Below are 26,600 nucleotides of genomic sequence, written 5' to 3'. Positions count from 1 at the left end.
GTTCCAGACAACCCCGTTTGGTACCATCCGTGCTGCAAAGTGACTCTGCAACTGCACATTCCCGCTCCCACCTTGTGCTGGAATCCCTCCCTGCTGATCGCAGGGGACAAAACATAAACGGGGATCCTTCCCGGGAGCTTTCCCCGCAGTTCTGTGCCATCCCAAGCAGGCAGTGAGGGCAGAGGTGTGGCGCGGGTGTCACCCTGTGCTGCCGCGGGAGTGTCCCCGGCCCGGCCTGACCCGAGCAGGGCTGCGGCTCCGGGGATTGCGGCTCTGGGGCTGCGGCTCTGGGGCTGCGGCTCCGGGGATTGCGGCTCCGGGGCTGCGGCTCTGGGACTGCGGCTCTGGGGCTGCGGCTCTGGGGCTGCGGATCTGGGGCTGCGGCTCTGGGACTGCGGCTCTGGGGCTGCCCCGGGCCGGGCTGAGCCCCGCTGGAGGCAGAGCAAAGGCGATGGGCCCGTGGGCCCGGGCAGCTTCTGCAGAGGAGAATGTCACACACGTGCTGCCCGCGGGGATGATCCTCATCCACGGGAATTGCTTAAAAATGAGGGGGTTTAAAATTACTGTTGTTGCTTTCTGGTTTTTCTTCACCGGTTTTCCACGGTGCTTCAGGTGAGTCTCACGACAGACGTGGTGCTTTTATTGCAGGGATGGCAGGCCCATCCAAAATGCAGCAGGTGCTCCGGATGTTTCTCCTCCTGGTTTTGAACAGGACAGTAAATCCACAGTGGCTGCGTCACATCCCGAGGTTTCAGCTGCCCACAACTCCTGCCCAGAGCTGCACCAGCGCTTCCCAGGCTCCTGGAATTTGATGTCATCCTTCTACAGCAGTTTGGGGCTTAGGTAATTGATCTTTACCATCCAAAGCCCTTTTAGAGGTGGTCTCAATGTCCATACTGAAGGGGAAATACTGGTTTAATTGTTGAAGAGAGCCAAAAAAAAAGGGCTAGCAAGAAATCTACAATATAAAGACAATTTTATTGCCAATAAGCTCTTAAAACTTTTTTTTTTCCTGTTTCAGTAGGACCTTATTCTTCCTGATGAAAATCCGGTCATAGCATCTCTCATTAAAAATAAAATTATTTTGAAATAAATAAATATATAAAATAAATATCATATACATTTTATAAATAGTTTTGTCCTTATGCACAGTATCCATGCTTACATCTGAATAATGTTCCTTGCCCCATTCCCACCCCAACAGCAGGAAGAACCCCACACATCAGGACCAGTCCACAGAGCATCATCCATGTAGCAAACTCCCCAGGCTGCTCAAGCAGGGCACCACTCAAAAGGCTTTTCCTTAGCAGGGAACCATCCCAGCTCAGCAGCGGTATCTGCAGAAGGTCTGTGATCTTTTGTTTTCTTTCCTTCTCTTCATTTTTAGGTCGGTTTGGGGTTTTTTTTTCCCCCCTCTGGTGATCAGGTTTGCTCACCTGCTTGTTCCTTTAAGCAACCGTAACACTGAATATTCAGACTCTCATGTAGCAACCGGGTAACGAAGGTGAATGAGAATGAAAGATTAAATGTAGGGTTCCCTCCCTTCCCCTGCCCCCGCCCCATAAATAACCCAGGTTTGATATACGCTGCAAACCAGGAGGAAGAGCAGTGTCTGAATTCAACGTAAGTGCTTCCCTAGGTCATCTATGCTTACAGGAATGATGGAATGACTATTAATATAGTGCTCTGGGAAAAAGCTCGGGAGCCCAGGTACGTACACTGAGCGCAGGAACCATCACCTGTAGTGGAAGAGGTCTCTGTACATGGCAGGGATTTTGGCAGGGTCCACAGGCCGGGGCAAAAAATGGGTGAATTTCTGGTGTCTCTTAGTCCTGTAGCCCTCGCGGGGGGAGCCGTCCTTGTTGAGGGCCACGTAGAACTGGCGCTCCGAGTCGGGGTGTTTGTAGAGCGTCGACGCGTACGTGTTGTACCAGTTCTCCTCGAACTGCTCCCGGAAAACGCACTCCCGGGTGAGCTTCTTCTGCGGGGGGAACAAGGACACGTTGCTATCGAAAATTTAAAAGAGAAAAGAATTTCCCACTTCCTTACTTTATTTTTCCGTAACTCTCCCGGCTGCCCTCTCCTGGCTCCCCCGAGGAGGAGGAGCTGCTGGGGACACTCCCCCCGGCTGAGAGCTGGAAAGGGGCACCGGCCGGGACCCAAAGACCACTGGAGCTGGAGGAGAAAGGAGACAGGAGGAGGAGCAGAAGGAGGGTGTGCATTTTGTAAAGGTGCCCATAAGGAAATCAAACAGGCAGAGACATGTCCTGTGCAGGGGCTGCCACCTTCCCCCCCGTAGCAGCCCCCTCCAAGGTACCACACATCCCAAAACCCCTCTCCTGGGTGACAAAGCAGCAGGCAGCACAGGGTCTAACCAGGAAAACAGGAGCGAGCACTGCTTTGGAAGTTCAGGGCACGGATCTATGTGCTGCAATGGGAATGAAAGCATTCCTGAGGGTTTCATCTCCTGGAGCTCCAGTGAGCTCTGATGGGAGCTCATAACAAGACCCAGAGGGATGGGAAGCAGTGCCCCGAGGATGTCAGACCCCAGGGAAGACATAGAGTGGTGATAGGTGATGTGATGAGCATGTGCCAGCCCATGGCTGGTGCATCCCACGCTGGGATAGGGGGATGGATGGCACTGATGTCACCACAGCCACAACCAGCCTTTCCCTCCAGCCCCTCCAGCCAGGGCTGTCAGCAGCAGCCCTTTGACAATGCCTTTCTACTTCATGCCCAGTGTTCCTTCCCTCTCCCTCCCACCTCCACGTGCCAGCTGTGGGATGTGCCCAGCTGCAGTGGGGAGCAGAGCTGTGTCCCCTGCCCTACAACGACACGGGGGTCGCTTTGCCAGAGGTCACAGAGGGATCAGGCATCCCATCCCATCCGACAGGGAGACTGCCAGGGGGACATGGGAGTCCTTTTGGATGAAAGGCAGTCTGCCAGTGCAGGGTGCTATGATATCACACACACTGTACTACACTGTCAACTACCCAGGCAGGGAATGTGTCCTACCCGTGGCACACAGAGTGCTCAGTAAATGTTACTGCCTGCAGTAGATGTTTTGTAACACGATCCAGGAGTTCACCTGTGCTCAGAACCTGTTTTCAATGTTTTGCTGCTAATTAAATAAACCCTGAGGCAAGTTGTGAGCCCTCCAAGAGCCCCAGGCCACAGCCCTGGCCATTTGAGACCCGGGAACCGTGGGCTCCTCTTCCCCGATGCATCAATAAATACAGACTGGTTTTTTCCCTCCTCCCTGGGTGCCATTTACTCAGAATATGTTGGAACCTGATGACTGGCTGAACTCTTGTGCTGCTGCTTTGCCCCTGTTCACTTCTGCTTCGCTGGGCAGTCTGGAGTACAGTGTTTGTGGAAAATGTTTGGCGAGTCTGGGGTGACTCTGCCAGGTGGGATTTCTTCCTTTCCAAGCCCTGGGATGTCCCCACTGAACCTGACACCATACAGGCAGCATGCAAGGTGCTGCCCGGGACTTCTGCTGCCCTAAGTATTAGTGGCACTTCTGAAATCATGGGGAAGCTCCACAGAAGTGCTGGCATGAGTTTAACAGGGACAGGCTGTGTGTCCCGAGGGGACTCCACGTGTCGCTGCGGGGGTGGCTGGATCAACACACGGATCAGGCAAAACTGGCACAGAGGGAAATAATAAACTTGCTGAAAATTTTAAAATACCGCTGTACTGTGATGTCCCAAAATACCATTGTAATGCTAATGCTGTTGTCAGGCTGTTTTATGGACCTTTAATTAAGAATACTGTAGTGGCTTTTGAGTTCGAAAAGCCATCATTGTACAACCCACGTGTCCCAGATTTTAAAACTCCAGGGTTATTTGGGGACCTGGCTCGTGACTCCGGCACACTTTGGAGCAGCAGTTTGACTGTGTCCCTGCAGTGTCCAGTCAGGGTGCTGCCTGGTGCACAACATCCCAGAATGGTTTGGACTGGAAGGGACCTTAAAGATCATCTTATTCCAACCCCCTGACATGGGCAGGGACAGTTCCCAAGATTATGTCTTCAGGTCAATTCTGTTTCCAGATTCAGTGCTGTAAAATGTTATCCTATTTTTGTTCCTGTGTTGTAACATGAACACAGGCTCTAGAATTTAATTAACCCATCATGAAACTCAGTTCACAAACAGAGTTGCAGGGTTTGAAGGCAGAGAGGGGGATCTCGTGTCCTCCCTTCCAGCAGGCACAAGCAAAAACTGTGACTCCAGGAGCTGCTGAGCACCCTTGGGATTTGACAGGAAAGGTGCTGATCCAACCCTGCTTTCTGAAGTGGGCTTCAGGATTTTTTGTGTTTTATGGAATCCTGGTGATTTTCTTTTTTATCTATCATTTGTAATTTAATAAATAACTTGTAATTTAACTACTGTCTCTGCATTTAATGTCTGTTTAGGGTAGAAATTATTAGAGAAATGAGGTGGGAAAAGAATAGTTATCAGTGCATGCTGATATTTGATTATCAGAAAATCATAGAATGGTTTGGGTTGGAAGAGACCTTAAAGATCATTTTGTTCCACGGGCAGGGACACCTTCCACTAGCCAGGTTGCTCCAAGCCCCATCCAACCTGGCCTTGGACACTTCCAGGGATGGGGACTCCACAACCTCTTTGGGCAAATATCTCATATAAACATCAGCAATTGCATCTAAGTAGTGAAAGGGTCTGTGGCAGTCTCAGATGGGAATGGGAGAAGGAAAGATGATGGAAATTTGTGATTTACTGTCTGCTAAGCAGAGGTTTTCTGAAGGTTTCTCTGTACACAGAGTACATGAGTTTAAATTTTTACGCTATGAGATTGATCTGATTTGGTGAGAGGAAGTATGTGCCTTCTACTTTGGTTTAAAACTGGTTTATTTTATTTCATTTTACATTTACTGTGATCCATCCTTAAAAATCAGTATCCTCACTCAGGGCAGTGCTAGGATCTAGAAAGAGACATTTTAAAAAAATCACACACAGGTGATAGATTGAATTAAAGGCCATGGGGCACCTGAAAGCATCAGTGAAGTGCAGCAGTTACAAAAAATGGAATTTAGAATGGCTCTCTGGAGTGCAATTAAGTTTTCAAAAAGAAGTGATTGTTCTAGCTAACTAGAAATAACTATCTTATATTGAATTGAGCTAAGTAACTGAGAATTGAGTTAAACTAACCTGTAGGAAGAACCTCTGCTCAGCTGTTAAGACCTGGCATTTTGACTGCAAATCATAACACTTAAGGAGTTTACACTTGGGCTTTTTTGTCAAAACAGGGAAAATTTTAGATTGAAAAGGGCACTTCTAGGGAATTATGAACAGCAGCCTTAAACTCCTAAAAGGAGTTGCAGAGCACGTTACAAAAACACTCAGGCCCAAATTTCAGCTTCTGTTGGTTAGGGTCATAATACAAAGGTCAAATCTGCAGACAGGTGCAGACCCTGACCAAGCAGAGCACACAGCTGATGTTAGTGGGGCTGGGAGAACACACCAGCATCTCCTGGTTTTATGCTAAATGTCCCCCATCTCTACCTGGCCACTGCCAGGCCATTCCTGACAGCCACCACCTCGGTGAGCACCCCCTCACACCCACCACCTGTGCTGTGCCAGCAGTGGCACCACGGGCAGGGCGGCACCAAGGCCTTTGGAGGCTGTGACAGACCCAGCTCGTGGCACAGCTGAGGCCCCCAGGCTGCAGTGCTGGGGGTGTTCCAGGGCTGGGCTCAGCACACCCCAAACTTACCGACCCATAGAGCTCCCCTCGCTCGTTCATGCCGAGGTAGAGTCCGGAGTCCACCCCACGGATGCTCACCAGCCCCACTGCCAGGCTAATGAACTCCAAAATCCCTGAAACAGAAAAGAACTGCAGATCATACAGAGGAAAAAGCCAACATCAGGCTCCAGTGACAAACACAAATCAGCTTCCTACAGACTCTGTTTTCGTTATAAATAAAAACACCGCTCTTAAATCTCTAGTCCCATCCGTGTGCAGTGTTCCAGTTTCCAGTCTGGGCTTCCCCCCAACATTGTGAATTTGAGTTGCCCAACAGGGATTACCTTTGCTAATGAGAAAAGCTTTGCAAGGTTTTGTTGTTTTGGTTTGGATTTTTTTCCAAATTATCACCAAGAAGACAGATGTGGAAACTTGTGCCTGGCCTCTAGAAATTTCAGAAGTGTGTTACCATGTTGGTTTTTATTCTTCACTGAAAGGAGAGTGATTTTGGCTTCTGGTTTGAGATGGTAGTCCCACATGTTCTAAAGTGATGAGTTCAGTAAAAATAAGTAAAAAACACTAGAAGAGATGTCCGTGAAGACCATCTTCATCCTGGCACTCCAGTGGGGTACTTGACATCCCCAAATGTTTATACAAGCCACAGGGATAAAATCCACCTTCAAAGCACACAGGTAAAAATTAATCTTCCTCTGCAGCCTTCAGAGCCACGGCACTGCCAGTCCTTCCTCCATCACCCCCTGCCACTGTTAGTGCCACAACCCCCCTCCTGCTCCATGTCCTGCTGCCTGCCCCAGCCTCCTACCAGCTTCTTCCCAGTCCAGCAGCATCTGTCCCAGTCATCCCCAGCCCTGCGAGAGCAACTGTTTTACCCACGGGCTTCAGCCTGTGATGATGGTGTCAGACACTGCAGTAACGAGGGGCAGCCTCATTTCCTCTGCCAAGGTAATTAGTGGGGTCTGCCTGCTGCACCCTAGTGCCGGGAAGGGACACAGCAGCTGCTTCCATGGGGGAAAGACTTGTCATGGGAGAATCCTCGGTGAAGCACTTAAAAACAAACAGCTCCTACCCAGCATCACAGGTGGTGGAGACCTTCAAACTTCTCAGGAAAACCTCCCGAAGGCAGTAGTGGGACTGTGTGATTCTGGATATCACACACTCCCTAGCTAGAAGTCATGGGCAGCCTTTGCCCGTGTCCAGTGCTGAATTAATTAGCTGGGAGGTAGAAGGAAGAGGGTTTTCCTCATCTCATCTAACGCCTGGATGTCTCCATTGACAGGAGAAAGCTGCTCTAACCTTTAGCGTGGCTCCAGGTCTCCCAATATAGCCCCCAAGCCCCGGTGCTGAGCCTGTGATCGGGTTACCCCGCGCTCCTGGGGCTGGCAGCACCGCGTGACCCAGCCAGCTTGAGCTGTCCCCTCGGCCCGGGCACGTGTCCTGCTTCCAGGCCTGGACGTGGTAGCTCTCAGACGACTCTGCATCACTGCCTAAATATAGGACAGGCCAGACACGACGGACACCTCTGTCCCCCTCGGCTCAGGGCAGACTGGGCACTCACACGCTGGCAGCCAAGCTGGCTGCAAGGGTCGGCCCTCCTACCTTCCATCAGCCTTTCTGTCCTCCTTTTGCTCTGCCTGCTCTGGGGCTTGTGCAGTGAACCCAGCTCTCCCTGCACCGAGTGGGTGCTGAGGGAGACGAAATATGGACTTGAGAGCAGCAAGTCCTGGAGACAAACAGGGAAGCAAATAACACAGAACACGCTTTATGGACCAGTGCAGACATTTTACAGGCTGAAATATGCCCAGCTATATGGCCCAGTCTGGGGGCACATCCTGCCTTCAGAGGGACCAGGACCAGGCAGCAAAGACAGCCTTCCCAAGCCAGGCAGGCAAACCAGACCCTGGCTCTGCTCTGCTTGGTCCTCGGTAGTTGTTGTAGTTTCTCAGCTGAAAAGAATCTCAAACAGGGAGGGAAGGGGGCAGGATGAGGGGTGGTCTCCTCCCTCCACTCCCTGCTGGTTCTGACATGTGAGGGAGTTACTGAACTGCTGAGTGCTCTTTTCCCATCCACAGGACAGAAACAACCACAGCCACTGTTGGGAAAGGAGGGGGTGAAGGAAGATGGACAACAGCCAGGGAGAGTGTAAAAAATAATACAGGAGTACAGAGATACCTAAGAACAGTGGAGTCTTTCCCAGGCTGGAGACAAGTGAAGTGAAAAATATCAGATACCTGGAGAAGAGTAGATGGACATTCCCATAGGTATAGTCACAGGTCTCAGTACCAGTTTCTGGGTTTTTTGGTTTTTTTTGTCTTCTGTCACCCCTGGGAAGCAGGGAAATGCAGCTGACAGAGGTCTGAGGCAGGGGGACCAAGAGCTTTTCTTGAATATGCCCACAAGCACGTTCTGTACGAGGCACATGAAACCAGGTCTCCAAAGACCTGGCAAGGACGAAGCCAGGAGCTGCATCAGCATCTTCCCTCTCTGAGGGGAAGGTGAGACACCCTTCCTCTGGTGCTGGTTGGACAGACACTCGCTAGTTTTGCAAACGAAATTTCTTGTAAATGTGCCCATGACAATCTCTTCTAACAACATCCCTTGTAATATTCCCCTTTTCTGATCTTTGAGTGGCACTTGGAGACACGCACGGAAGATGACTATGTTGAAACAGCATTAAGAACGTAACTTAAACCCACAAAAGTCAGGAGACAGAGTGAAGGCTGAAAAAATGTGGGCGGATATCCATCCTGTCCTTAGCTCACTCCAATTCTAGACAAAATTGCAGCTTCGTACATCTGATCTTTAGCAGCACAGGGAGTGGCCACTGGGGCCAGCTCAAGAATTCTCTTTCCAATTGTAGCGGTGTGTTTTTGTGGTAGAACATGCTTTCCCCCCCCCCTTTCCTTTCTTTTCTCTTTCCCCCAGGACTTGCCTCTTTTTTTTCTCACTTTGATTCATTGTTTGTTCCTTGAGCCTTTCCAGATAAGATGTGGAGAGATTTGATTAAGACTCCAACTGGATTAATTTACCACCAAAGCACTGAATAACCTCCCAGGCTTTGCTGTGGCTGGACCCCCACACTCTTCCCTTACGCTAAACCAAAGAACAGTTCAGCTCCTGGCACCTGTCTCTTCTTACATGACTATATTTGGGAGCTGGGGTACAGAAACAGATGTTGTATTAATGACCACAAACCTAAAGCTTCAGCTGAAAACCTCAGCAACTGTTCGGCAACAGGTGCACTACGGTCTGAATGTCAAAACTGCAGCAAAACTTTCTCTGGAGGTTTCAGCAGCTTCTCCTGGAGTCTGTGTAACAGAGCCATGAGCAGGTTTGTACCCGTGAAGAGCTTCGTTTGCTGCCTTTATTCATCTGCAGTGCACACTCAAGGCCCCTTTCTCTCCTCCACTGCAGTAAGAGAAGCACTGTTGGGTTGACTCGAATGCTGCTGTAAAAGAGACACAAGGCAGAAAAAGAGCAGTTCCTCCTGGCATGGATTTCCCCAGTGAATGTCTCTTGGTTTCCTTCCGAGAAGGGTTATCAGAGGAGTGCTGATGTCAGTCCAGACCCTCTCCAGATTTTGACCTTCCTTTATTTCTTTGTATAGGAAGGTTCTGAGCAGATGCAGTCAGGACAGATACATTTTTGAAAACACTTTATTCTTTCTGGGATGCCTTTGCCAGAGCTGCCAGTTTAGAGAGCAAATTTGGGCACTTCTCTAGTGTGAGAATGAGCTTTCTTTCAAAAATCCCAGAGGGCTTCACCACATTTTGCTTTAAGATTCCTGTAGGAAAAGTATGCTGTGCTCCATTGTTCTTGCATGAATCTGTGTTTTTATAAGTATAAATTATGGCATTCCAGAAGACAGGTGTGATTTAGAATGGCTCCAGTCCTTGACAGATGAGAGGGAATAGTTCTTGTGATTGCTCGGGCAGTGTGGGTGGATGATGCCACCACCTCCCCTGCGTCCTACAGTCACATCCCCGAATGCTGTGGTACAAAAGGATCTCCCCCTTTAACTCTCACTGTGGACACTGGGACTCTGTTCTGCATCACTGGGGCTTTGGCTCTTTATTTTTCTCTCTGGAAGATGTGGATGTCTTGGACATCTGGTAGCTTTTGGGATGGCTGTGCATGGGAGGGTGCAGATACTGCCTGTCTACTCCTGAATCCCTTCCAAGTTAAGAGATAGGGACGCCAAGTCTGGTTCTACCCTCCATCCCACCTGCAGCTGGACACGTGCCTCAGCCGTGGGGTCGCAGCCATCCGTGGAGCACGTTAATTATCTACTCATGAGATCAGAGAGCACCTTCCAGCCACGGGCCTTGATCCACAGAACCATTATACAGGATTTCTAAGTATTTCCCCAGATGCCCCAAGATTTAAGGCAGCTTTAAACTGCTCCCCTGAGCCCCTTGTCTAGCTCTGCATCCCCCACCACAGTTTTGGAGTCCCAGACTTGCTCAGGCTGCCCAGTTCTGTTATAAGTAACTGCTTTCTGAATGCTGCATGCAAAATTTAGGAATGCATCGATACATGACATCCTAATATGAACCATACCAGTAACATTGGAATTTAAATATTCATGGCTACTGAACGCAGATGGTGAGTACTGTGTGCCAATACATTATTGCTTTGAGTCTCTGCTCAAGTGAGGCTTAGTCCAACTTTATCTGAATGCAAGGATTCCAGCCTAATCCTTTGGGGCTTTGTCTTGCAATTACAACAAATAACTATTTATTTTACACTGCCTCTGGGAAAAACCTGAAGCAGAAAACTATAATATCTGAAGTCTGGTCTAGTTTACAGAGCTGGATGCTGACTGCTAAAACACTTATGGAATGCCAATGTTTCGATTTATTGAATGCACTGTGTGACTTAAGCTTCAGTGTACAAAATTCATGAAAAGTTTTAGCCCATTTAACATGTTTTCCCAAGTTTGCAAATACACTTGTTTTACTCGATCTGTACAAAAAATGGACCCAAGCCAAATGGTGCTGTTTGAAACCGGCTGTTCAGTTGTACAAAGGTTAGATAGCAGAATAGAAACACTACGTGGCAGGTTGAACTAAACCCAACCAAAGGCAATGGGTTCGCTCTCGGTTCTTTTAACGCGGAAACCCAGCGTGAAAGGTTAAAAGATGGGTGTTTTTGGGAGATAATTAAAGAAACGCTCACCCCACGAGCAAATCAGTACCTGACTCTGACCTGCGGGTTATGACTTTCTTGTTGATTTAGGCAGGGACATGCTATGCACACACCTGGTGTTTATGGAAAGCGTGGTGCGGAGATAAGCTTTCTCAATTGTTCCAAAAACCTGTCTTACACCTCCAACAATAGCAGTGGCAACGGTTCCTGGAGTATCGGAAAGGACTGGTTGCAAAAAAGTAAAGGCAAAAAAGAATTCCTTTCACGGAGGAGTTAAATCACTTGAAAACTATAAAAAGTCTTGCGAGCACGTCCTGCAACCTGTTGACAACATAGCTGAGATCACTGGCATGGGACTTGTTGATAGCTTACACAGACACCTGCACTAGATGTTGGAGTAGCGGGAATTTCTCTTAGCTGTGCTCAAACTGACTGTACTCCTTCGCCTGTGGCTTGGGATGCATTTTTTGAAGATTACATACAGTCTCATTAGAGATCCCTGATCTTGTGTGCCACTGATACAGACGCTGCAGTCTTCCAGCTGTATCCCGGGCGACAAGGTAAATCCACAGTGCTCTGCCTATTGTTCCATCTTCTCCTTTCTTTCCGAGGTCCCCTAAGCGTTTCTCCCCCTTCAGCTTCCCCCTTTCCTTTCCAACAACCTTCCCAAACCCAGGTCCTGACACCCATCCAGCCATCTGATCCCTGCCCGCTTTGGGGAGACGCTCTTCTAATGGAATTCATGCAAGTTAAAGAAAGCAGCTCACGCATATCTGCGGAGGCCAAAAAGAAGGAGGAGGGGAAAAAAAGAAACAACCAAAAAAGTGAGGAATTGCTTTTTCCAACATAGGAATTTCCATGAAATTCCAACGAGGCATTTGTTCTTTTGCCTCCCTCACTGCTAACTTCAGAGGTGCAGCCAGATCTGGTCACCATCCTTTTCTAAAAAAAATTTTTTTTTTTTTTACTTTTTCTTTTTTTCTCCTCTTCTAAGGCGCGTTTTAGTGCACCTGCAGAAAGGCTGAGCGCCGGGAGAATAGGAAATTGGAAATAAAAACTCCCGCATTGCTGGAGAGTGAGAGCATTTGTTTAGGAGGCCAATTATATCCGTCCCGGGATGATTTATATTAGCGGGGTAATTAGCTGTGCGCGCGGGGCACCTGCTCCCGGCCCGGCCGGGAACCCCCCGGCCCCTTACCGAAGCGGCTGTGGTCCTGCCGGGTGCCCTGCACCGTGCCGTTGGGGAAGATCTCCAGGTGGAAGCCGGTGCGGCAGTAGAGCTGCCGCCGCCGCAGGATACCCTTGAGGTGAGCGAAGTCGGTGGGGGAACCCCGCTGCAGCCGCCCCTCGATCTGCCCCAGGCGCTCGTTGAGGAAGCCGGGGGAGTCGGCGAGGGGCAGCCCGGCGCCCAGCGCGGGGGGGAAGCCGTGCAGGTCGGGGTCCAGCGCGCCCAGAAAGCCGCCCACCTCGGCCATGGGCGCGGAGCGCAGCGGCCCCGGGGGCGCGGGCACAGCGGCCGCTCAGAGCGCGCACTGCGGCCGCCCGGCCCCGGCGCGGCCCCGGCCCGGCCCCGCGCCGCCCGCGCCTCCCATCGCTCGATCCAGTGTCCCGCCGTCGGATGCGAACTGCACTTTATATACGTACACACTCCCCTTACATTGACATATTGGATATTTAAATGCAAGCCACACCTCACTGGCATCCCCTTTGGCTATTGCTTTTTTTTTTTTTTTCTCCCCTTCTTCTCTGATCCATTTGGCTATTTTTTTTCTCTTTAAAAAAAAAAAAAAAGGTGGGGGGCGGCTTCACTCCCTCTTTTATTATGAAAAAAAAATGGCAGGAAAAAGCTACACATCGCAGTGAAGCATAACAGCTCTTGGCAGGTCCCCGCCAGCCGACGATGAAATCATGGAGCCCCCGCACCAACCCGCTCCCGCAGCGGCTGCCCCGCACCGCCCGCAGCCCCGGACCCGCAGCCGCGCCCCCGGAGCCCCCTCGGGCCGTCGGTGCCGCCGCCTCAGCCGCGGCCGCGCCCCCGCCCAACAACTCCCCCCGAACGGACACGGTGGAAAAAACAACACGTGAAGAGAGGGTCGAGACGCGTTTTTTCAGCCGAACGCGTAAAAACGGAACGCGATGTCTCTGCAAGGCGCTCCCGCGGGCTGCACGGCCGGGCTACAGCCGGCGGCAGGGGAGGGAGCCCGCGGCGGGGCCGGGCAGCGCCGCTCGCCCGCCCTCCCTCCCCACCTTCCCCGTGTTGGAAACAGGTGTTTCCGCGCTCTCCCGGCCCGCCGACACCGTACGTGCGGCGGCAGCCGCGGCCGCGCTGCAGCCGGCGGAGCCGGGCGGGGCGGGGCGGGGGCAGCGGGGCGGCCCGGGCACGGCCGGGCCGGGCGGGCCCGCGGGCAGGGAAGGCCCGGGCCCGGCCGCCCCCGCCCTGCCCGGCAGGCGGCGCTGCCCTCGCGCCGCCCGGGGCGCGGGGCGGCCCCGCCGGGGCGGCTGAGGCGGCCCCGGGGTCTGGGCCGGGCTGGGCCGGGCTGGCGGGTCCCCGGGCCGGGGTGTCGCCCGCGCCCTCCTCCGTGCCCCGCCAGGGGACAGAGACCCTACAAACAAGCAACAAGCACCCGAAACTGCCCCCGAGCCACCAGCCCGCTCTGCCGCGGCGGCTCCTCCGGGGGGCGTCAGCGTGCAGAGGTCATGTCTCCCTCAGCGGGTTTCCCCCATGGCGTGTCCCCGATGTGGGGCTCATCTCAATGGCATCTCTTCCCAGGTGGATATCTGTGCAGAGGGTCTCTCCCCTCAGCGGGTCCCCCCTATGGCAAGCATCCCGCCAGCAGGTCTCCCACTTTAGCAGGTCTCCCCTCAGTGTGACTCCCCTCTTAGTGGGTCTCTTCTCTCAGCAGGTCTCTTCCCTCAGGTCTCTCCTCAGCAACTCTATCCCATGGTGGGTATTCCCTCAGAAGTTCTCTCCCTTCCAGGGAATAGCACCTCAGTAGGTTCCCGCCATGGTGGGCACCCCTTCAGCGGGTCTCTCCCCTCAGCAGGTCTCATCCCACAGCAAGGTCCCGCTCCCCTCATCACCCCAGCGGGAGGGTTGAAATGACCCTGCAGGCCTGGGCAGTGCTCTCTTGTGAAGACACGAAGGAAATTGTCTGAAACACCCGCTCGTGTGCCTGCAGTGGGTGAGGGATCTGGGTTTTAAATGGGGCTTTGGGGTGGTTTTTCCTGTCACAGCTGTAAAAGGGGTGTGTTTGATGCAGAACTCAACACATGAAGCCTAAACCCATGTTTTTTATAGAAATACAGGCTGTTCCAGAGGTAGTAAAATCTACAGAAGTGTGTTTGTTGACTATTTGTTTATCATGTGTGGTTACATGGAGATACCACTGTCTGAGGAGTTCAAGCATCCCACTGCAAAGATTATGATTTTATTGCTGTAGTATCTCTATGAAAACTTAGGTGTGATGAGATAACTGTGGGAAATAAATTGTGCCTTCGTAAAACTGACAGTGATACAGGATGGGGACGGGGCAGACACAGCTGATGGGATACCCCAAATCCAGAATTACTGTTAAGGACATAATCCTGTAAATCCTGTGAATTTAATGCATAAAATTCATGTAGTGTGAATGATCACATTACAATCAAATATGCCTTTCTGTAAAGTGTGGTTTTGTTGATGTATGTGAGAGGTTTGCCTCTAGATTCATAGCAAATTCATGTTTCTGAATCCCTGTTTCTGAACATGTCTGAGGGCTGATCCCAGGGGTACTAGGAAGAGAGAAGAAAAATCAGTTTCCACATTGAAGGACTAACCAAACCGTGCAGAGGCTTCTGCCAGTGGCTTCAATAGCCTCTGGATCTGTTATAATATCCTTAAACCCAAATCCATACAAGCACTTAGTGGAACACTTAGGATACTGAAAAAGGTAACAGAGTTCAATTACACTACAGTGAAATCCAAGATAAAGTCAAAACCCACAAACCTGCGTGCTTAACTAATGTATAACAAAAGCAGCACAATCCCCCCGTCCAAGCTGACATTCCTCACTTAACTCTCCCAATTATGGGCAGCTTTTGAAGTGTCCGCGATACATTTTATTGAGAAATCGTACAGGCTGGTACAACGTGTTCTATTGAGGCACAACAGGATGTGGAAAGGTAGCTTTCTCTTTTTTTTTTTTTTTTCTTTAATTTCCTGGTTTATTTCTGGTTTTGCTAAGCTGAGGAAAACACAGATTTCTGCTTTTACATATTTCTTACACATATTTCTATTTTAAATACTGAAAGCTAGAGTGACTCCTTCAAAAGCAGAAACGGGTCTAGCAATTTTTTTCATGTATTATGTAAAACACAGTTCTGCACTCAGTAATTTCTTAAAACAGCACAGAAACTTGTGTACAATTTGTGACACAGAACACAGTGTTACAAAATTAACTTTCTGCTCTGCTTTGTTTCAGTTCTCCCGGGTTTATTCTTTGATTACAGCTTCCATTGTTCACTTTGGGAACTGAAATGGTTACTGTCAAACTGCTCTGCCTTTCAGTTTTCCGAAGAATTAGCAATGATTTTTATACACAGTTTGCAGATCCCTTCCTTCACACTATTTAGCGAGGTAGTAAAAATATTAAGGGTGTTTATTTGCGGAATAATTGCTATCCATGGAGAGCAGCCACATTTTATATCTGCCTATAAAATCAAAGGAAGAACAGGACTGGGATCAAATCAGTAAATTAATTAGAAAAGAGTAAGATAAATAAATGCAATGAGCAAATCTAGATACTGCATATCCTCTGCCTGGAGCTATTCCGTTTGGTAAAGAAAAGATCAAGACAGCTGAAATAATCTGAAGTAGCAACGGCCATGAATGAAAAATCAGATGTAAGGGATACCTGAGGATAAAGAAATAACAGAGCCTTGAGCTTTAATAAACAATACTTCTGCTTCCTTAGCACTTTCCACCTCAGGATCTCAAAACAATCTATGTACACTAAGGAATTAAGACTCACAACCAAGGTCACTGTGCAGCTCCTTTTCCCCGGACAGTCTCCCTTTCCACTAAGAGATGTTGTTCAAAGGATATTGATGGTTTTCTGTATTTGTTTGGGATTTTGGATGCATAGCAGCCCTGCTGGAGCAGCAGCTTTGACCAGGTTTCTGTAATCCAGAAACCAGACACGTGCACCATGAGCCCTTCTGCCTTTTGTGGTGTGGTGACCATCTGTGCTGCACATGCAAGGAATGTCTGAGCTCTCCTGGCAGATAAATAGGGCAACCTCCTTTGTGAGGGGATGAATAAAAAAATTTTCTTAAGGGGAGCAGAGAGTGGTTTATTGGTTTTTGCCTTTGATTGGTTTTACTTAAGCTAGTATTATTATTGTTTGTAGTACCACTTCCAGGCCCTAGACGCTGTTTGTGCTGGAGACTGCGTTAACAAGTGTGTGACAAACCAGAGTCCTTGACCTGAGGAATCTCACTGCTCTGCCTTGTGGAAGGATTTCTGATGGAAGGCAACAGAATTTCAGTCCATGTATGTTTTTGTGGACAGTTTAGAATTGGTGGCAGAATGAAGGTAAGGGTCTAAGGATAAAGCTCCAGACTTACCTACCTGGGTCTTGGGTTCAGGGGCCTAAATAAATGATGTGATTTTCAAACAAGGAAGTACCCACCTTTTCCAGTTATTGCTAGTTTGGTGTCAAACACGGATCTGCTGGTTTTAGTAATCCATGTATGGATTAACAAGTAGGAAGAGAACCATTCTGGCTCAGCTCTGACTCCTGAGAACTCCCATTTGGGGAGAGTTGCTGTGACTGAGAGCTGGTCTTACAGGATCAAGTCACTGACAAGCACAGTGAATGAACAGAGGAGCCTCGTTGACCCTCACGTATGTTGTTTTGCCTTGGTTCTGTCCCATTTGAAAATTGCAGGTACTTATTCTTCCTGGAAAATTGCACCTATCCTTGGCATGGCTAAACACAGGATGGAATCCTGACGCAAATTATTCCCGCCAATACATCTCCGAGTGCTGGGTGCTGAATGAGGAATGGGAAAGGCTTCTTTATTGGGTAAAGTGGTGAGTGATGCAGTCATCTCGTCTCCACTTGTAACCTTTTTCCTTGGGATTTGGGCTAGAATTACAGGGCTACTGAGTCATTTGGGCCTTTGGCATTTGGCCAAGTGTACCAGAGAACATGTACCTGTGTAATTCTACCCCTCAGTTCTGCACAGCAGTGTGGCTTGCCATGAGGCTACCGATTGAGACAGTTTTTCTCTCTGCAGTGTTTGTATCTGGTGTGTGCCTTTGTCTTGTAGTTTATGATGTAACTTTATGCCAAGACGGGAGCATTTCCTTCTCAGATGTTGAACCAAGGGGCAAAATAGAAGTTAGAATAAGGGTATTATGGTAAAATGCCTTCACTGTAATCTTCTTTTTTAATGGTTGGGGTTTTTCTGGCGCTGGTTTGAGGAACAGTTAAGAAAAGGGTAGTGTATAATCTGTTATAGTAGGCTTGTCATCCGATTCGTAGGCTCAGAGCTGCTGTGGGGTGCTGAGTTCTGGGTGAGTCACTTCCCTCTCTGCTTCCCGTAATGCTCAGGATGCTGGAGTTTGTAAGGAACAAGATCTGTTTGTCTCTATTGTTGAAGGCTTACCATGACTTCAAATTCTACCCTAGACCTAGAGCAGGGCTGGAAGTTTTAGTCTGTGTTTTGAAGCCCCTCTGTGGCGTGGTCACATTCAACAAACTTGATAGGCAGTGACTCCAGTAGCTCTCCAGTTTCTCATGCTAAACTCTCAGTCACCTAAGTCGTTGCTGACTAACAGCTGAAATTTGGAGCTAGTTCTTTCCACTGGATTTGTCTCTTTTGCTATAATTAGGGAATAAAAAGAAGGATAACATCATAACTTTCTTTGGAAAACACAAATTCAGAATATACCAAATTAAATACAAGAACCAGTTCTAGTCCTTCCCAAATAAAACATGCTGGCATTTACGATATTACTCTTCTAAGTGCACACATTTGTACTGTAGCAGCTTTTTATGAAATTATCCATGACCATAGACGGTATCTGTTTACATCTGCATCAGTGACTACTGATCAAACACAAAAAGCAAAGGTCTGTCTAGCCCCATATCCTGCCTCTTGATAATGGCTAATAACCTGTGTATGGAAAACAGGACAAGTATGGAGTGATACTTCCTTTTGTAAACCCTCCCAGCTTCCAGTGGTTTTTGTTAAAGAGACCTTCCTGAGCTGGAGGCTGCAGCTGTATCATTGTTTTTGGTATTTCTTGATGGACCTTTTTCCATAAAATTGTCTAATGGTTTTTGTAAAACCCACTTGTCCTTTTGGCTGCCATAACATCCCGTGGCAATGAGTTCCACAACATCATTAGGCATTGTGTGAAAATTAACTTCCTTTTGTTTGCTTTTGAACTTGCTTGCTGCCTGCCAGTTTGAGTTGGTGCCCTATTATTTCTGTTAAGACTACTTTTAAATAATCATTGCTGTTTACGTTTTCCATGCTGTAACAGCATGTCTAGAACTTAATTGTTGTTATCCTTGTTTTCCAGGTTGAACGGCTCTGGTTTGTTTAAGTTTTCCTTATGCTAAGGCTTTCTGACACCTCTTGTGCAGCTTTGGTACACCATAGCCCTTTCTGTGGCTTTGTATTTCCACAATTGCTGGAACTGTGCTCAGTATTGGAGAAATAGGCATTAGATTTATTCAGAGAAATAATACCATTTTCTGCTTTGTCCTCATTCTTCTAGAAATTCCCAACAGGACAGTTTTCCCCAACTGCTGACACCGTGCTGTTTGTTTTGGAGAGTGATCCACTTCTCCAGGATTTCTTTCATGGCTGATTTGAAGCATGGTAAGAATGGCTTTTTCCTCATCCATTCTTTTTATGCGTGAACCTTGAGTTAAATTTGCTGTTTTAACATCCACTCACTGAATAAATTTTAGGTTTCATTTTTGGGAATGGCTTTGTGTCATCAGCCACCTGCCTACAGCATTTCATAGAGTCATAAAATCATGGAATCAACCGGGTTGGAAAAGACCTCGGAGATCATCAAGTCCAACCCTTGATCCAACACTGCCATGGTTACTAGACCATGACACTAAGTGCCACAGCCAGTCTCATCTTAAAAACCTCCAGGGACGGTGAACCCACCACCTCCCTGATCATTTATGGAATGGGACACAGCAGCAGTCCATCACAGACCCTATTCTGGGTCTGTGGGGAGCTTCCAGCATCACTGGTGCTGAACATCCATTTCTCTTGGTTATGGTCACCAGTTATGTCACTTATTCTCTCTTTCATTCTTGCAGTAAGGCTCATTTATGAGCTGGATTTCATACCATAGTTAATAGTCTGGCAATTTGCCATGTGATACCTGTAGGATTATCAATTAATCCTCATGTCATGTTTTCATCTGTGCTGCTGCCCTAAATTCCTTCTCCTTGCAAAAGGGCTGTAGGTCTGTATTGAACACGAGTACCAAGACTCACCGAGCTTTCTTGCTGTCGCCTCATCACCTGGGACTGGTTTTTAAATGCCTCAGTCCTTGGTGCTGCGAACTGTTCGGGCTGAGGCCCAGATTCACACGTTGCCACGCTGTCTGTAATCTTCTGTGGTCAAGTTGCTCTGGGACTTTTGGCCCAGTATCTCTGTATCTGTCTTTAGGGATGACACTGATTCTCTTACTGGAGAAATAAACTGAAATACGTTGGTGTGTGATGTGGAGTTAGGAAGTCTAAGCTCAGAGTTATTCTAGAAGTGGATGATTCGATGGGACATCCTAAAATAAAGAGCAGAGGGAGAGAAAAGGGAAAAATAAAGTAAACAAGCCCCCCCCCCCCTTTTCCTACTTATGACCCCCTCTTTTCCTGCTTATGCTAACAGGCTCCAGTTTTGGCATTTTGGATGACTGAAGCTTTTCAGTTTAACTGTTATGTGAGTAACATTACTCAAGTTCATTTATATAGTACTGGATTAATTTGTATAAAGAAAATTATAAAGAAACACAGGAAAACATTTAAAAATGTAAATAAACTGACTTTCTAATTATTCTGTAATTATTCTTTTCTATATAGAAATTCTCTATACCTTACTAGGTTTGTTCTTTTCTCTAATGAATCAGTTAATTAAAATGCAGCATTTGTCCCTTTTTTCAAAAAAGCAGCCACGTACTTTGCAAACTTGATTAGAGAAATGATAACTGTAGGATAATTCCATGATCAAGCAACCAATTGCCCTGCAAATCATTCTGCTTCATCACTCTATGTGGAGAGAGGAAGGAATGGGCCATGAAAAGCATTCTAGAGGTTTATTTTTGGTGAGTTCTGCAAGTGGCCAAAGGATAGGGAGCACACAGTCAAGAGAGCACTGTCTTGCTTGCATCTGATTGCCACCCACTGAAATGTGCTTTACCCTCTTTCAGAAGGAAGTGTGTTTTTTTTCAGGAGACCTACTTGAGTTTCATAACATGAGTTTCATTAAAATCTGTCCCGAGAAATCGTGAGTTAACAGAATGCAGTTCCTATAGCATTAACCTTTCCCAAATGCAGTATGTAGTAATCACAGTTCTGGTAGATTGAGTTTCGTGTGAGATCTCAAAATGTTTATTTTACAGCATCCTTTGCTGTGTTTGTGCAGCATTGCTGTTGCCTTTCTCCAGATGGGAACACGCAGGAATGCAGGAGCCAGGTGGTTTGCTCAAGGACATGAGAGTCTGTCTTCAGTGCAGTTAACCGGTGCCTTACTGGCACTTGTGGTGGCTGTGCTTTGGTCTGAGCGGTCACCTGGATTGTGTTTACTTCCCTCCCTGGGCTGCTAGCATTCCTTAATTCCATGTCTTGCAAGAAAGTTCCCCTGAGGATGTGTAGGGCCCTGAGCAACAAGCACAGCGTGAGCGGCTGCAGAGTCTCTTTTGTCCAGAGATCCTGTTAGTGGAAGACAACTGCACCCTGTGGTTCTTGGGCTCAGGAAGGATGAGCCTCACTCATGTTTTCTTTCTCAGTTAATTCTGATAGGATTTATCTGTCCTAAGAGTAGGAGGTGGGGAAAGCACAGAGGCTTGGTCTGTGTTCTACCTGAGTAGTGGTTCCAGCTTCAAAAATCAGAACACTGCTTTTGGTGTTGAGAGCTGGTAGTTCTGGTGCTGGGTGGTGGAGCTCTGTCTGAAGCATCACCAGCCTCACAGTTTTGCATGTGGATGGGAAGCAGAACCCAGGCTGGCACTGAGAGCCATTGTTGACTGTAGTGAGGACAGAAACCCAGAGCTGAGCGTAGCTGAGACCTCAGAAGTCTGGATTCTCAAACCTTTGCTTAAGAGCATGGGATATTTATGGCCTTGATAAAATTAGGGAAGAAAGACGAGGAGCATCTTCTCATGTACTTGTCTAAATGTGTTGGGAAATCCTATTGCTGAGGTCTCCTAAAAGATGAAAAACTTCTCAGATATCTCCCTCAGCATTAAGAGTGTCAAAACACGAAAATTAAAATACCCTCAGAAACTGGGAAGTCTCAGTGTGATCTTTGAAGATCTTGCTGATGTTGGGGTTATGGTTTAGCGTAGTTGGAGTCTGGTTCTTTCATTAGAAAAAACAGAATCAAATGCAAAAATGAAAATAAAATTAACACTTCTTCAGTTTCCTTTGTAAACAAATCAGAAACCTTAAGGCCAGGAGAAGAACACCATGGCTACCAACTGGGATAACTCAGTTTCGGCCTGAGAGAAAGAAATGATAGATCTCTCAAGTATATGCTACCTCACAGGCAGATTGTAATGAAATCCAGCCAGATTGAAGGGAAAAACAAAACCTATTGATTTTATTCCAAGGGAAGAGAGAGAAAAAGAACAGATGTGTGGAGTCTTCTGTCCATTCACTGCAATCTGCAGTGCTGACTTAAAAAAGATAACAGCTTAAACTTTGTTTCTTCTCGTGCTTCCCTCTGTAGAAATGCCCTGCCTTAGTCACCCAAAAGATTCAGTTTGGGGGAGCAGAGAGGAGGGGGAGCAAGGACCTCACACAAGAACTGACCTAAACTCTGAGGAGGTTTGTATAATCTAATTTACAATAAAATGGTATTTACAATGTTATCAGACAAAGCTTAGCAGTGTTAAGTTAAACAGCATATAATGTGATTAGTGGGGCAGTCATGCCCATGATGTCATACACATTCTCTGAACTCTTGGAACGGGCAGATAATGTCTCAGGCATTTGTTCTCTTATGACACAGGAAAGGCTCCGTGGAGCTCTGGGGGCTGGGAAGGCTCTGTGCATGTTCCCATGTCCCACAGCACTGCAGAGGCTGCTCCCCTTGGTGCAGCACTCGGGCTGTGGTTGCTCCCTGCCGGCTCTGTGCTGTGGAGTGGTTAAAACAGGCCTTTGGGAATAGTTTAGAAGCTTGAAATTCTATTCTTGACTCTGCCACAGACTTGGGTTTTGACCACTAAATCTTCTTTGCCTCTGGTAACTCCATTTTTAACTAGCAAAGGTAGTCAGCTGTGTCTGTGGAGTGCCCTGAGTGGGAGCTGTATGGAGATGGAAACCACTGGCATTCTGTTCATTATGCAGAACAAATACAGCTAGACCACAAAGAGCTTTGCTGTAGCAATTTCACAGCTAGTAATGACCTATTCAGAGAAAATTAAATCTTTATCTTTCTGCCTCTCCAAGGCATGCAAAATGGTATTAAAAATTTTGGCTAATCTAATTAATATGGAAAAGCAATATAAATCTCAGCTATAGATTCACATCAAAGATAATCTGGACTGGGTTATTTTAAAGCGTGTTTTGCTTTAAAAAAAACTCTTGCTGAAAGCTACTGAATGAGGCAAAGCTCCCTTTAAATTTTCAAGTTATTGTAGTGGTTGTGAAAGGACAAATTCTGGAACATTTTAAGAGTATTTGACTCCCCCATGTCCATCAGGGACAATAAGCCCACATTGCTTCATGCATGTTAATGTTTAATAGAAACATGAAGATTGCATAAACATTCTTTCTGCCATGGTGTGAAGGCTGTATAAATTGTTTAACTCTGGGGTAGAGATTGACTAGATAGTATTCCTGTTTTCAGTGATGCATGGAATGAATGTGGGCTAGCCTCAAGTTCAAATGGGAGTTGCAGATGTGGAGAATGAAATGGGGGCTGCATACAGAGCTGAAAAAGCTGAAGGAAAGTGATGGGCAGGAAGGAACAAGTGAGCTTGGAAACTATGGCTCATGCAATGTCAGCTCTATTCTATGTTAACTGCAACACTTGCATGGTGCCCATCTTTTCTCCCGAGCAGCCCCTGCCTTGGCTGCAGCACTGCCGTGTGTTCATGGCACGGGTGGGATGTGTTGGAAAGCGCACACAACAGTTTTGTTTGGCGGCAGAGGGATGCCAGCGAGAGTAAATCTTTGCTGTTCAGAAAGCATAAGCCAAGCTTCTGTCTCTGTGGCTGATAAATCAGGAGCAGGGGCCAAGTGTAATATGAACAGAGCATTGGCCAGTCTGGTCAGACATGTGGGATGTACTAACAACAAGAGGGAATGAAAGCAAAGCCTGCAGGTAGACACCTTTTAAATAATCAAGGCTGACAGTTTTACTACAATGGCACAGTTTAACACTTTGTAGGTATGTGCTACAGTATAGGTGCTGCTTATGCTTAGTAGTCTGCAAGCATTACACAGGTTATTTAGAGGAGAAGTTTTATTTCAGGCATTTTTATGTTTGTTAATATAATTACAAACGTAATATCTTATTGTTGCAGATGGTATTGCCAAGGGACAACTCTGAATGATGTACCAAAGACATTTAAATGACCTAGATTAAACTCACAGAAGACTGTGCATTCCAGATATGTTCTCAAACAGAGAACCTTTCCAGGAATGAGTATTTCTGTCACTCCTTATTAAAGACATGTACAAATACTTATGTGATACCTGGGCAGTCAGAGAAGTTGTGTAGAGGCAGAATGCACACAGTGCCTTGAGTCCTGAGGACTGGGCTGGGTTATGGACACCCTGCACACTGTGATAGGATGTTCTGTCCCAAGCCTCAGTTCACCTCTCTGGAAAAAGCATGTGATGCTGTGTGCAGCAACTGGCCTAGGAAAAGTATTTTGAATTTCTAGTGACAAAGACCAATTAGGGACATACACAGTCCTTAAAGCAGAAAACTTCACAAACTGTAGAGCCTGAAATCTCAGTGAGCAAAATGCCTTCCTCCCAGCTCTCACAGGAAGCAAGTTAATTGGGAGACCAATAACTATAATGAGGCAGAACCTGGGGTTTTGCGTGTGTATGGTGAGATCCTCCCCTTGGGGCCAAACTCCTGTTCCATATTATGAAAGCAGTAAAAGGTCCCCTCAGCAGGTGCTGCATAAAGGCATTTCAGCTTTGCCTTTGCAGTGTTGGAATTGCCAAGCTATTGCTTTCCTGAGTCTCCAAATGAATTCCCCTACTCAATGTGGAACAGCTGTGTGAGAGATACAGCCTTGAGAAAAGGGGTGGCAAAGGAACGCAGCAAATGGGGATTTAATCAAATAGCACAGGGCTGCAAAACGACATCAGCGTGTTCCTGCTCAGCTTTCTTTGGGAAAGGGAGACCCTCTCAGTATCAAAGTCCAGAGAAGAGAGGTAACATGTGCCACTGAGGCCTTTCTGTGTGACGAGAGTGAGTGAATAGCACTGGCTGTGTCCATTCACGTCTCAGTAACAGCAGGGTGACCTGCAGTGATGCCCAAGAACTTTACATCTTAGAGAGAGATGGTTCTTTTTTTACCCACCTGAGTGTGGCTGCTGCCTCTGCAGAGCTAACACAGGATGGCTGCCCCAAACACCCAGGCTTTGGCCATTTGAGCCAGGAAGTGGATCAGGAACTGTGATGAGATGGGATAAGTCTGAGAGGACGGAAGCAGTTCTTCTAGTAGACTTTAATTAGGTCATTCCTTCATATATGATTGTAGAAGTAGTTGCTTTCTTCCTCATCAAAGCCTTCCAAAACATGGTTTGCAACAAAAAAAAAGCTGTGTCAGGGGAGAAAAGATTATATTAAGGACCACAAATTGAGAGAGTTACTGTTTTTCACTTGCACTGCTTTTATTTAATACTTTTTGGAAGGAAAGTTTGTTGTGTGTCCAGTCTACCTATGTGAATTTTCAGAGTGCTTCCTAAGAGGTTTTTGGCAATCTATCAACCTTATCAGATACTGACTATGCCTGTTTGATGTGAGTGATTGCTTAGTTGTAAGTGTTATGTCTGAAATATAAAACAGACAGGGAAAAAAGGAAAATGAAGAAGAGTTTGTAACAAGCAGAATATAGCTGGCTAATTACTGTGGCAGGATAATGTCTTAGAAAAATCCACACCATTATCAAACTGCCATTTTTTCTTGTTTCCATGACATAAAATTTCTTTGAAATCTTTTGGTTTAGAGTGTGTATGCACTTTAAATAGTGATCAGAGCTAAACAGCAGCATCTGTCAGAGAAGATAAATGACCTACCAGCAAATCCTCTCAGTTAAAAGCAAGACAAAATCTATGGAGTAGGGGAATGAGTTTTAAATTAGTAATTTCACTTAACTTTACCCTAATGAAGGGCTAATCTTTGGACCCCTGCAAAACAAATGAGAGCATCTAGTTAGATCCAGCGGAAACCGGTCATTGAAAAGGCTTTTTCCTTATGAAGCCTAATTGGAAGCAAAGTAATTCCTTTGATAGCTGTCTTCATTTACCAGTATCTTTCCCTCTCCCTGATTTATGTACAGTAAACTAACGACTCTGTTAATTACAAACACATTTGTGTGTTTGCAGATCGACAAGTCACTCTGCCTGGGTGAGCCCGGGGCGAGCAGTCCCAGCTGAGGTGCAGATGTGCAGTGCCAGCTCTGCGGGGGCTCCTGAGCACACACAGCCTCCCGTGGAAGGCACTGCGGGAACGGCTCCGAACAGAGCCTTTCCCGGATGTTGAGGCAGCGACGAGCTCGGGCTGAAGTGCAGTGTGGGCCGCTGTGGAAATGAGCTACATTTCCACAAGTTAAAATCTCACCTGGGATTTCAAGGGTATTTTATTCATTAAACTAGCTTACTCTTCTATTTTTCATATATATTCATATATATTCATAATGGCAAAATAATTTTTTTTCCCTCAAATTTGAAGAAATGATAGAAAAAACATTGGACACTTGATTGCTGTAGAAGCAGGATTGTGCCTTTAAGGCAGAGGGAAGGAATGTGTCAGTCATGGCCCCTCTAAAACAGGGACTTATCTTGATTATAGTGTTAGCTTGGTAGTAGAATATGATCTCATCACTGTGAAAGATTACATGAAGTATCAGCTTGGCTGGCCTTGAAACAGCTCTATTCTCAGTTGCATTTTCAATTGCTGCAGCTGACATGGGGTTCTGTAATTTGAAGAGACAGCCACAAAGATGGCTTGCAGAATTTGGCCTATGTATTCAAGTAAAAAAATTCAGGAGTGGATTAAAGCACGGCTGCCTCTGACGTTTTCTCTTTGTTTATTTTTTGTTGTTGGTTTGGTTTGGTTTTGAGAATGTCAAGACCTAGCAAAACTTGAACACCCTTAACTTTACAGTACTTAGAATATACATCAAACCTGGGAAGATAAGACACCTGTCTGGTGGAAAGTCATTAAAGTCCATGTAGACTAAAATGTGAATTATTTTCCACCTTCAAGGAATGATATGCTCAATGACACTAAGTGCATAAG

General features: G+C 47.0%; 2 protein-coding genes across 2 annotated transcripts; one reads left to right on the top strand and one right to left on the bottom strand.

Moving 5' to 3' along the window:
• Positions 1-1,107: 1,107 nt before the first annotated feature.
• On the bottom strand, positions 1,108-12,349 carry FGF16 (fibroblast growth factor 16). Its single transcript, XM_027748645.2, has 3 exons — positions 12,073-12,349; positions 5,739-5,842; positions 1,108-1,981 (listed from the first exon to the last, which is right to left on the bottom strand). Exons 1-3 carry the CDS (start codon positions 12,347-12,349, stop codon positions 1,736-1,738), a joined length of 627 nt encoding a protein of 208 aa, XP_027604446.1. The 3' UTR covers positions 1,108-1,735.
• Positions 12,350-12,774: 425 nt separating this feature from the next.
• LOC114002598 (taperin-like) lies at positions 12,775-25,798 on the top strand. The gene is made up of 5 exons (XM_039386445.1): positions 12,775-12,994; positions 13,323-13,644; positions 18,646-18,749; positions 21,840-21,937; positions 25,685-25,798. Exons 1-5 carry the CDS (start codon positions 12,775-12,777, stop codon positions 25,733-25,735), a joined length of 795 nt encoding a protein of 264 aa, XP_039242379.1. The 3' UTR covers positions 25,736-25,798.
• Positions 25,799-26,600: the final 802 nt, after the last annotated feature.

This window comes from Pipra filicauda, unplaced genomic scaffold (genome assembly GCF_003945595.2).
Source record: "Pipra filicauda isolate LSUMZ 115617 unplaced genomic scaffold, ASM394559v2 scaffold484_size733096_pilon, whole genome shotgun sequence".
NCBI classification, from domain to species: Eukaryota; Metazoa; Chordata; class Aves; order Passeriformes; family Pipridae; genus Pipra; species Pipra filicauda.
This window is presented reverse-complemented; position numbering and strand designations above follow the sequence as displayed.